At 40.3% G+C, this 12,342-nt stretch overlaps 1 protein-coding gene and 1 long non-coding RNA gene across 2 annotated transcripts in view; one reads left to right on the forward strand and one right to left on the reverse strand.

Annotated features, from left to right (window-relative positions):
• The window catches only part of spen (spen family transcriptional repressor), a 29,229-nt gene extending 20,834 nt beyond the window's left edge, over positions 1-8,395 (reverse strand). Inside the window, exons 1-2 of the mRNA XM_008413071.3 lie at positions 8,007-8,395; positions 3,826-4,146 (exon numbers count right to left, since the gene is read on the reverse strand). Coding sequence (XP_008411293.2) covers positions 3,826-4,146; positions 8,007-8,089 — 404 coding nt within the window. The 5' untranslated portion in view covers positions 8,090-8,395. The remainder of the gene's footprint in view (positions 1-3,825; positions 4,147-8,006) is intronic.
• A 63-nt stretch (positions 8,396-8,458) lies between these two features.
• On the forward strand, positions 8,459-11,924 carry LOC103467029 (uncharacterized). Its single transcript, XR_534022.3, has 3 exons — positions 8,459-8,635; positions 10,095-10,167; positions 10,743-11,924. It is a non-coding gene; the product is annotated as an uncharacterized LOC103467029 (long non-coding RNA).
• The last annotated feature ends 418 nt before the right edge of the window (positions 11,925-12,342 follow it).

The following is a 12,342-nucleotide window of genomic DNA, read 5'->3' on the forward strand; positions in this document are numbered from 1 at the left end:
GATAGACCCCTTTGTACTAAGAACACAAATCCCTTTATTACAACTCTTTGGGCTGATATGGGCAAAATGAAAACAAAATATTTTGGATCATAAATAGAAGCCTTGCATAAAAGAGCAGAACACTGTGTAAACTTTATACCGTGCCCTAGATGTTCAGAGTTATAAGGAGACTAGCGCTGAGTCTTTTCATGGCGCGATACATAAGAAGTACAAGAGGGTCAGGGGGGCGAGCTCTGTTTCGGTCTATTTGATTTGATCGTCTGCGTTGCGGATTCATGAATAGCACGTATGGCACAAGGATGTCTGCTGTGAAATTGATGGATTAGCTTGACCCCCAGATGCTCTCCAAAATGGTAATTTGGTGGCTCGGGCCCAGTGTTCAACAGATACCCTTCATTTTCACGTCAAAAAAAGAAAAGAAAAAAAATATCAGGTTTTACATTATTCATAGAGCTTTAAAAATAATTCATTTCATTTTTTTTTTTTTTCCCTTTTTCACCTTTGGACAGAATTTCCATCAGTGTGTGATTATTAGTCCACTCGGGCGCATGCAAAGCACATCAACTGTTTTGGTTCTACGTGAGCAGCATATTCATGAGGATTCATTCCTGCTGCATGATAAAAAGGAGGCTTATATATGTGGGCTCAGTCATATAGCAACAATGCATTCAGAATCTTTTGAAACGGCTACGCCTAGCTACTGGCTAAGCATAGTCATGACAAAAACAGAGTGACAAACTCTACACTGTTGTTCTTACATACTAAATAATAATCTGCAGTAATGTGATTTTCTGATATTAGTAGTGAAGTAAAGCCAGTTATAGTATTCTCTCAGGAAACACCTGAAATTGGATTTGGAAATAAACCAGCTGAAACGAGAGCGTGTCTTTTGTGCTCATCCAGGTTACAAATCAGTGTAATCCATCAAACTGACAATTTGGTGAGCTCGATACTGAAATGGATGATGCGCTCGATGACTTGCAACATTACCGTATGCTACACCGTAAAATCTGCACCAAAGGGGAAAACAGTGGGAGAGAATGTTGAAAAATAATATGCGGGTGAAGCGCAATAAAAATAATTTCAAAAGAAGAATCTTTTTCAACATTATGTGTAGGATAACAAAATTAGATAGATAGATAGATAGATAGATAGATAGATAGATAGATAGATAGATAGATAGATAGATAGATAGATAGATAGATAGATAGATAGATAGATAGATAGATAGATAGATAGATACCAGTTTTTTTCTTGAATAATTAAGCTGTTTTTATATATATATATATATATATATATATATATATATATATTAACTGTTGTACGTTAGGTTAACACTGCCCTGTAATATTATGCCCTTGAACAGCTTGATTTTAACATGTAGATATGCAGAAGTACTTCCAATTTAGAGCTGATCCTAATCACCGGAGAGTGTTTGCTTAAAGAAGGTTCTGTGACGTAAATGTTGGCCATTAAATTGTAAGGATAAGATCCTGGGGGAGTTTCTGGGATTGACTCGATGTTCTGCCACACAGCTGTTTCAAAAAATAAGCAATAAAAAGAAAGTTACATTTTTTCAGGGAAGATTTGCAGTTGTGAGACGGAAAATCACTTTGAATTAATTCATTAGGAATTGAAAATCTTTTAATTATCAGTCTAATAAGTGAATTGCTTCTTGACATTTCCTTTTAAGCGACTTTATCTGCATAATTGTGTTTATATGTTTTTTTGTTTGTTTATGGAGTATCGTCAAAACCTGCATTGATTAAGAATCCGTCAAAGTCAAGAGAGCCGGGGGTGGGTGGCCAGGAACTGAGGGTGGGGTAAAGTAAGAAGAGGAAGAAAAAGGAGAATAATACAAGGTAGAGTAACATGTTTCAAAAAGCAGTAAATCTATGCACCAGCTACTTTGGTTAGTGTGGAAATGGAGAGACAGGGGATCAAACTAGGGGGTTAGAGAGGACAGCTAAAATACACAGGGCAGGGCATACCAACCTTTTGAGAGAGTGGTAACTTGACCTACAATTCCAAATACAATTTAGGGAGATAGAACTTTGTGAGCAAAAACATGGCAAAAAATGTTGAGTGGAGGTGGAACAAAAAAAAAACAAAAAAAAACTCTGAAGCACAAATGTTCACATTTCAAAACGTAATCCTCATTTTCAGGCCAGCCGGAGTGTTCGGTTTTGTTCAAATATTCCTTCAGTGATCCGATTCAGGGTTTCCTTTTTAATGCTGGAATATGTCTGAGTTCACAAATCCACTGGAGAAAAAAAAGAAAAAGAAAAAATGAACACAGTTTCACTTTAAGTCCAGTTAAATCCAGAAGTCCATCTTTAGAAGGTTGGTCGATGAGTCTGCAGTGATGATCGCCTTCTGGTTTTTTGAAGTCCTAACATCCACTGTGGTAATAAAGCCCACATCCCATAAAGCAGTCAAACTCCTGTTGCACATCAGGGAAGGTTTATGGGGGTAAATAAGGGGTAAAAATGTAATCCAGATTAAAGTACTGTCATTCCACAGGTTGGCAGCACTAATAACGACTCAAAGTCTCCTTGATGTTTATGTCTCTTGACTATCTTCCATTTCTTTCACAATTAAGAGTTTGTGTGCTCTCCAATCTCAAGCTGAGTCCTCTGCGAATGCGGTCCAAAGGTAAAGCTTAGTCCACTACTTTTGTCCGATTCAATAATTGTATCCATGGTTCAGTTATAGTTCCAGTTAGAAGAGGAGCTGTTAATCCACAAAGGAGAGATATGGGTTTTCTCCAATAGAACCAGCATTTAAACACTCCAGTCAAAACTACTTCCAGCATGTCTCTTTATTTATATGATCCAAATGTAGTCCAAGTTGATCCTTAACTTTTGCAATATAAAAATAAACTCCACAAAAAAAATCTGGTGTGGGGGGGGAGTAAAAGTCTTTTGCTCACTTGTTTTTGTTGTCTCTACTGTGCTGACTCATCAGTAGAGGTCTCCCAATGCTCAATTTGTAATGCCCTGATTAGATATAATCCCAAAATTAAACGAACAAAAAAAAAGTACACAAATAAATGGGAAAAAAAAAGGGAGAATGCAAACCATACCTTTCGGACGAAGGCACATTCTTCATGTGTCATGCCATTGTTAATCCAGCAGTAGGGAATAAATATCCTGTGTAGGGTATCCACATAACTCCAACCCACGAGAGAAGTGAGCACCTCCATGAGGTGAGAAACCAAATCAGACTAATCCAGACAATGGGCTCTTATACATGTAATGTGTGCTGGTGTCTTGGTTGATTTGTTACATGAAGAAAAGATGGGTGAAATTAATCCACTGAACAGGGCAGGTAGCTCCACATTTACAGGAATCCCAGGGATGGCCGTTGGACCACTCTCTCTCCCTCTTTCTTTACTTCCCTCTCTCTCTCTTTTTTTTTTCCTCTCTCCAGTAACTTCCAATAATCCTGGGAAATTTTGCGGTATCCAATCTTTGCCCCGTGTTTTCCACATTTGATCATTCCGACTCACAGAGATGACCAAGACAACAAACCTGATCCCCAGCAGCTGTTTGAACTCCTATCTGCTCATAACAGCCGACGGATGAACCTCGTGTACAGACACGTTTTCATTTAGGAAAACACCGAGTGTGAATCCAGGAGCTCTGACTACTCTTTGGGGGTACTTTAGAGATTATCCTCAGCAGTTTTCATTCTGAAACATGATTTCTACTCTGTACCTCTAAATAAGTAAATGAATAGATGGTGGAAAGATGCTCGGAGGAAAGGCGTTTACCACAAACCACGGTTCGCTCTGTCTTCAGAGGACGAACTTTCTCCACTTACCCGTCTAGCCTGCGTTCATAGCGTCCATCTCTGGTGTGAAGCGACGTGGGGGGCCCATACACGGCCCCCCCTGTCGCCCTTGTGAACCCTGACACATCTCGGCCACGTGAGCCTAAGGACAGACTATCGTCCAGCCCCCTCGCTGCACTAGGAATTGTTCCTGGTTCATTGTAATCTGTGCGCAGGTCTCTGTCCCCCATCTTGTTGATTGCATTGTGAGCCTTTTGAGCACTTTTAATGTCCACAAAATCCACAAATGCTGCCACTCCACCCTCTGAGCCTCGCTTGGGCAGGACCTTGACGCTCTCCACTCGTCCATATCTGAGGGAGTAGGGATGGGAGGAAGAAAAAGTGATCAAAACATGTTAGAAATCAAGGTTACAAGTGAAAATGCATTATTGCTTACAGTGTAAAAATATTCAGTTGTTACAGTTTATTTGTGATTCTCCAAATCGGAATAAGTGTGTGTGAGAGATGCTGGGGGAGGTACAGTGGTTTGGTTACTCTTGCTTTCCACTCAGTCTCTAGTTCTTACAAGGCAACAGTAACCCAGCAACTAGACTTGAACCTTGAAACGCTGCATGTTAATAAACACACAGACATGAAAAAATTACAAAAGAACATGTCAGGCAGACATGTTCTTTTGAATACAAATTTCTATTCAAGAAATTACATTTCTTGAATAGAAAATGTTCTAAGTTCAAGCTACAATTCAATGCGTTGTGTATTGTGTTCTTATTTTAAAAAATGCAGACGTCTGAGCTGTTTATAGACATTTCTGTCATTGCACAACTTGTAATAATCAAAATTAGCTGATTTTGGAGTGATGTAACATCTTAAAGGAATTGGTCACAACACCTTAAAGGTTATTTGCAGTAAACTTCTACCACCTTCCAGTCTCAAAACGACATATAGATTTTTTTGCAAACACTGTTTTATGAGCCTTTAAGCTATTGTCACACCAACATTGGGACGTTTATTACAAAGAAACTGACAATTATTTACACAGCAAATGGAGGTAGAAGCTGGTGCCCCACCAATATTCGTCCTGTATAAAATATTTGGTCTGAAAATAGAACATAAGTGTTACCAGAGTCTCAACTCCCTAATACTACTATTGCTTTATTACTGGTACTCTAAGCTACAATATTTTAGTCTTTTTACACCACTTTATTTTTATATCAGAGTACAACTCTGAACAAAAACACTGAGTTCTAGATGCGTTTCACACAGGAAGACCATTAGTGGTACACTACTTCCTATCTGCTATTCTAGAGTAAATAATCATCAACTTTTGTGTCAACGACTGCCCAGTGCAAAACTATTGATAGGTTAAAGGTTCAGAAAATACACTTTGCATAAACCACAATAATTATTTTGAGACTGGAGTTGTTTTAAGGTGGTAGCATTTCACTTTGGTCTCTGCCTCTCTCGAACTGCCCATTAGCTTAAAAGCTTCCAGTACTAACTAATGTGTATTTGTGCTGTTGGAAGACACCACAAAAGATATTAACTTTTGTGTTTTTGTGGCTGGAAGACGCCACAAAAGATATTAACTATAAAAAAATCAAATTGCTGTCATTTCTACGTGTTCTTGCTACAGTCGCAACTTGTGTCGCAATGGGCCAACTACAGCTACCTGTAGCTAGCTGTAGTTATCGCGACTTGAGTAGCAAGCCTACAATTGACTGCTTATTCAATGCCACTCATTACTTCCCTACACTAACTTAGCAGAACATTTTCCAAACATCTAAATTTCGCTTTCTCATGAGAGAAAATTACACAAGTCTTCTTTAAGCCAGCTGATGGCAATGTGCCGCAATAGGCAAGAGAAAGGTAGAACAGCTTTATACTCCATATAGTCAGAGAAAATTCTGGAGACTATTTTTCTGACTCCTTAATAAAATGACTTTAACGTTTGTAAAGGTTGTAATGGTTTGTTTGTTTGTTTGTTTGTTTTTTGGAATTATTTTGTGGCTTTGTAGCTATAACATTTTAAAAACCGCGATACGCCTTAACACTGGTATCCGGACCATGCCTAAAGAATATACTCAGAACAGCATCTATTCCACGACTTGCCTTTAATAAAACTGTGAATGACAAATTCATAGTTGTCATTCAAATATCAAACCTATAAAATTTACAAGCCCAAGCAGTTACAACGATTTGTGTCTCTTTTTTGGACTGGAGTAATCACAAGCGCGTTTTTGCTGTTTGACTGCAAGTGCTCATAGGGTACCTCTAAATTTATTGGCATCCAGATTCCCAAACACCGAACAGCCCCCGACGCCATTTTAGAAAAGGTTTTCACACTGCTTACTCATTCTGCCGTCCCCCATCTTCAATGACTTCTATCACACACTGGGCTGTCATGCACCTGCATACCCCGACTACCTCTGGGTTAACGCAGGGGCTGAGACACAGGCTCGCTGAAAATGACTCGCCAGCCCCGTTTTCCCCACCACACTCTGTGGCTGCAGTACCAGCCTGCCAGTCACCACCATCCCCCTCTACCCCCTTACCGACCCCCCCCCCCAAAAAACCATATCATTACGCACATCATATCAAGGGATTATGTAAATAAAACGGCATATAGAGAGGAAGCCCATTACAGCGCGGTCTGCGGAGCAGCATGAATCAGACATAAAGCTTCTCCTTTTCTGTCCCCTCACTGCATCAAACCAGTACGAAAACAAAAGCCATCGACAGCAGCAGGTTATTGTATTGAATTGATAGGAATGATGCATTTTTGCATCAGTGTTTTGGTACATTGTTTCTCTTTTTTTTCCTCCCCCTTTTTTTTTGTTGTTGTTTAGGTTAGCCCATATGTCGACGTTTTTATGGCTTTCATCTGATATGGCGGCGTCTGTGAAGTGAAAACGAAACGCGACGCTTAGTTTCTTTCTTTTCTTTCTTTCTTTCTTTCTTTTTTTTCTTTTTTTTTTGAGCTGTCTGGTTTCCAACATATGCACGGAGGAGCGGGGCTATTTCCTTGACAGCCCCGAAAAGAGAAGCGAATGCGCAGACAGACTGCGATATCCCACAGAACCACTCAGCCCCAAATTATTATTATTATTATTATTATTATTATTATTATTATTATTATTATTTATTATTATTCAGTCCAGAATGAGACAACAAAGAGCTAAAACGTTGATAAATGCTTGATAGGTGTTTCTCATCCGCTTTGAAGCCGAACATTGCAGCGAGAAGAAGAATAACGGGCTAATTTAAGAAAATGTGGATCTGATTTGGTTTGAGTCGCAACACCCTGCGGACTGTGCAAGTCAGCAGCAGCGGGGAAGAAACGCGGTTTTCATGGGAGGGGGAGAGGCGAACGAAGAGGAGGGGGGGGGGTGGGGGAGACGACCATTTTTTTTCTGCGCACGAAAGTAAACACAAGTAGCCTGCCACAGACTGTGTGCTCCAGCGCTGCACATCAGCGGCACGGCATCACCGCTCAGCCACAGCCGGGCTGGGTGCAACAAAGCTGCGGCGTGAACTGCGCGTCACTTCTGGGGAGAGGGGGGCTCGCGAGGAAGGGTGAGGGGGGGCTGCGGGGGGGGTTGTAGACGGATACTGTGGACTCCGAAAGATTTACAGTGGTAATCCAGAACACTTTGTGCAAAAAAATAAAAAAAAACAATAATAATAAAAAATGTCTGGTTGGGAAACAATGTCTGAGATAGACTAAGTCAAGCCCAAACATCAGAACCACCAAGATCCAGGCTGTGAAATGCATTGCTCTCCAGCCCCCCTCCGGGAAGGCTGGGGTTTGTTTACATTGCCTTACTGTGTCTTCCCTTTGCGGTGATCGGGAGCAAAGGTGGGCTTGCACCGAAGTCAGCCTGTAGCCTGATGGAAACGTGCACCCAGTCCAACGTGAAGGGGAGGCAAGTTATAGCAGGCAATAAGTGGAGTGGCTGTGGCCATATGTCTGCGAGCCGAGTGGATGAGTCTCCGCTGAAAACGCAGGGAGCTGACAGCACAGTTGCCAAATGGGACTTCGCTACAGGGGGAAACCTCCAGCTTCATCCCGACTTCGCTTACAAATATCTCACAGCACAGACTAAGAGATGCTGGGCGTGCGTAATAATAATAATAATAATAATAATAATAACAATAATAATGAAAATAACCCCCCAAAAATGTACACATATCCTAACAATATTCGTACTCACCGTTTGAAGTGCTCAATAATTTTCTCCTCTCGTACATTTTCGGGTAAATTTCCCACCCATAAATGTCTGGTTTCCCGGACCATACTGTGTGCTCCTGCTCCCCGATCATACAGATGAGTTTGCTGTGTCAGTTTCTCCCCGTGCAAAATACTAAAGATCTGCAGAATAAAAGCCGGGCGAGAAAAGGACCGTAGCCTGCTTGCCGCAAATCATTGACTGGTCGTTGTGACCCAATGTACACCATTAGGCTGGATCCCCCTGCACGCTGTTTGATACTCTCCTCACTGTTAAGCGGCGCGAGCTTGCACTCTCCTCGCGAACGCGCTCCGGTTCTGTTCCCGTGACTAGGCGCGTCCCTGACACCACGCGACCTTTGGGTGTCGAAAGAAAGCATGTAGCTTCCTAAAAAGATGCAGCAACTTCGCTTGTAAATGAGAGGCGCACCGCGCAGGCGTGGCTTTGTGTGTGAACTTCTTTTCTTTTTTCTTTTTTTTTCTTTTTTTTTCTCCTTCTTCCCGATGAGATAGTTCTATGCCCGTGCGCATGCGCGAGAAAACCCCTGGTTGAGCGATGGTGCTTTGACATCTGAGAAGCTCGCAGGAGGATCCCATCACTGCCTGTTAAATACAGTAAGGCGAGGCAGCTTGAATACAAAGCAAATTAGACTATGTTTGACATTTGGAGAATGATTCTTTTATTTTTATTGTTTTAATCGAGCTCGTTTTATGCTTACCGGTGCACAAAACATACCTCCAGAATGTTTGATTGCGCAATATCCGCACATATTGCGCATCTTAGACAGTCTAACTCCATGTTTAACGCAGACACGGAGTTAGACTGAAGGTGTCTATCATTTGAGCGAAGACAGAGCATCTCTTGCTTAAGCTGTGATTGATCCAACTTTAATGGGTTGAAAAATAGATGGGTGAACCTGGAGCTGATGACCACAAACCAAAGCTCTACATGTTTGGGTAATCTGAATAATCATGTTTGAAATAAGGCACATGCAATTCGCAAATGTTTGTCTACAAAACACAGAGAAACATTTGCAACACACATTTTCTTTCCTGGCAACTTTGAAGCAGTATTAGGGGATCTGGTTTCCCTACGTTGCTGGGGTTAGAGTTGCTGTACAACAGGGGAACAATCCCAGATTTCACATGAATTGGTAAAATGAGCAGAATATGGTTTAGGCAACACAGACTGAACACTTGACCATCCTTTCATGAGAATATTTGTAAGGAGAGTGACAGATGTTGGATGAGATGGCTGTCTCCAATCTGATTCATCTCTACGGTGCTCTGTCAAGTTGAGTCCAGGGTTCGGAGCAGACCAGTTCCTCAACACCAAAATCCAAACATTTACTTGTATGCCGAAGCATGAAGACTCCCTGAAACTAAGGGGCCACCACAATCCCCTCTGTACTCAACTTTCCTGACTCCATTGTGTCAAGTGTTGCTTTCCTGCCAACTCCCAAACCCCCAACTTATCCAATGGATTGTCAGACAGAGAGTCGTGCTTTGTCTCTCCATAAAACATGTCTCCACTTCAGTCGAAGCATTTTTTAAATGACTGCATCTAGTTGCATTGCATTTGTAAGGCTTGGATCTCGCTGCTCAACCATGGAAACCCACAAATTCTGCTATTCTTGAGCTGCTCTTGAGGTAAAATGAAGTTTTGAGGCCTGAAGGCCTTTTGAAAGTTGTTCCTCAGTGGCCATTGGCTGATTCTATGTGGCTTAGCATGTCAGGGCTGAGTTGTCATTGTTCCCAATGGCTTCCAGTTGAGTGTGGCATTTTTAGCTCTGAGGAAATTTTACAACCGGACTTGCTGCACATATGGCATCCTATCATATTACAAAGCTGGAACTTCACTGAGCCTCTGAGAGCTTTTTGTCAGAGGTTTGTCTTAGGAAACAAAAGACTTTGATCATTAGTTATCAGAGCATGTTAAAGGTTTCTAGTTTTCTAACCCAAATTGATTTATGTCTGCGACAAGTTATGAATCTAATTTCGTCTCAACAGATAAGCTTCTAAAAAGTAACTTGAGTTGATTCAAATATTTGTAAACTACAGTGTGGTTTTCAAGGTGGTGATCAGGACCTCTCCTTAGGTCTGGAGACTCTAAGCTGGGAGTCTTGAGATAACATCCAAAAATCAAGGTAAATAAAAATTAAATACAATCTTTTCTTTTGTTGTTTGTTTGAGAAAATGGTCAAAATAAAGTTTTTCACCCGGTAAATTGTCAATTTTCGTCAATTTATACTCTCATTTTGAACCCATCTGTTTCATCAGTTCCTGCTTTCATTTGGCACTGATTAACAAATCAGTTTGTACAAGTGTAGCAGTTTGTTTATTCATTTTCAAGTTTTTTTTTTTTTTTTTAGAAATTGTGAAGTTAGTCATCAGAATTCTAAAACATTCACGAGTATTTTGATGCTTTACTGTTTCTATTTACTTTAGTTCTGATCCAGAGTTGAACTAGTTGATTTTGGCAAATACTAGAGTATCCCTGACTGTTGGTCAAGGATAATTATTAAGGTCATAAACATACATTTCCTGTGAATATAATATACAAAATGTACTTGCTGATACCAAAGTCACTTGGCAACTATGTATTGCTGTGCTGGTATGAGATTGATTTAAATGTTATACCTTAAAAAGTCATATATGACCTATAAAGGGGAAAAATAACAAGCATCCATTGGGATAACCATTATTTTTCTCTCATTGGCAGATTGTCACCCCAAGCAATGGTGGAGGTCGAAAGTCTGTGTCATTGTCATTTTGTGGATTTAAAAACAAAGAAGTTTTGGACTCTAGATTATAACTAAACTAAAAGTTGATGAAGGCAAAAACGTTTGACATCACATGGCAAAAATGTCATAAGATATATTTTGCTGTGATTTGATGCTGTAGTCATGTTTTAAAAGCTAAGTCAATTGAAAATATTTCATTACTCCCAAAAGGAAATGAACCAACCCCAACAGAACCACACAGTAAAATAAAAAAAGATGTAATATCACATGTACGGAAATGAAATAAATTTGTAGGTGAGATTTAATCATTTCTGGCTCACTGTCTCCCTAATCAGTCAAAACAATTAATTATAAGGAAAAAGAAACTGGTATTATTGCTAGGTGCATGTTTTTTTTCACACTTATATCACAGAAGTAGGTTTGCGCAAAATGGTGTTGGGGTGAACTAACCCAAAGATATTAGCAATGACGATAATCACTGTAGGACAACAAGGACAGCATCTCCAGAAGAAACTCTTGACATTGAAACATGAATCCCCCTTTTACCCAGTTTGTTTTGCTCACATATAGTATGTGACCTAATTAATAATATGTGTTGCGGAATAAGTGAGAAAGTATCAGGCTTGGTGTTTGCTATAGCATTTCTGACGCCTTAACAGTTGAGTTATTATTGCTGTAACGTCAATGCATTGTGCACATACGGAGTAGTCGTAGTACTGAATAATGCTTAAGCTCATCTGACCTGCAAGTGGAGGCAGTCACAGTTCACTGACATTTATAGGAGAAGTGACGCAAACAGAACATGTCGTTCTAGTCCACCACATAGTTGCCGCCCGTCTGACTCCTCCTCAACAAAAGGAGGCTTTTTAAAAATGCTACCTGGGAGGCATTTTGCTGCCGGTGTTTGGTCAGCACAAAGAAAAGCAGGCAACAATCTCATAACAGGGTAATCTTTTTATTCAACATTAGTACCAAAAACCTTAAAATGCCTGTGAGACTACCTCTGCTGCACATTCAGAGGGTACAACACAGTTGTCCCAGAATTCATCTCCAAGCCCTGATAAAGATAACAGTGAGGATTTTCAAAGGTCCAACACTTAGGTCTATAATAGTATGTGGAAAATCAAATGGTCACGATTATTAAGTTCTGTATATTGGAGTTTTGGGTGGGCGGGAGGGGGAGACGGACGGACAGACGGAACAGATACTTTTAGGCAATGGGGCTGGTTAAAAATATGGAAATACAAATATATTTCATCATCTCCTTTTTTTCTCCGTACTTTTCCAGACATGGCCTATTTTCCAGGCTGCTAGGCATGCCGCAAAACCGATTTGTGGGAATGACCACAAATTGGGAGAGTTGTTTCAGAGATCAGTGTTCATAACCAGAATTTGTGCATAGCAGAAAATAAAATGGTTTGTAACAGATCAATCCTAAGAAGTGATGCATGCAATAAACTAAGGAGTTGATTTTCACAAAGAAATAAATTAGGCAAATTTATTATCAGTGTGGCAGAAGAACTAATTAAAAGATGCAGTGGAACAGTTTGCAGGATGGGATTTTGACCAAATGTTTTG

Source organism: Poecilia reticulata, chromosome 7 (assembly GCF_904066995.2).
Source record: "Poecilia reticulata chromosome 7, P_reticulata-male-v2, whole genome shotgun sequence".
Lineage (NCBI taxonomy): Eukaryota > Metazoa > Chordata > Actinopteri > Cyprinodontiformes > Poeciliidae > Poecilia > Poecilia reticulata.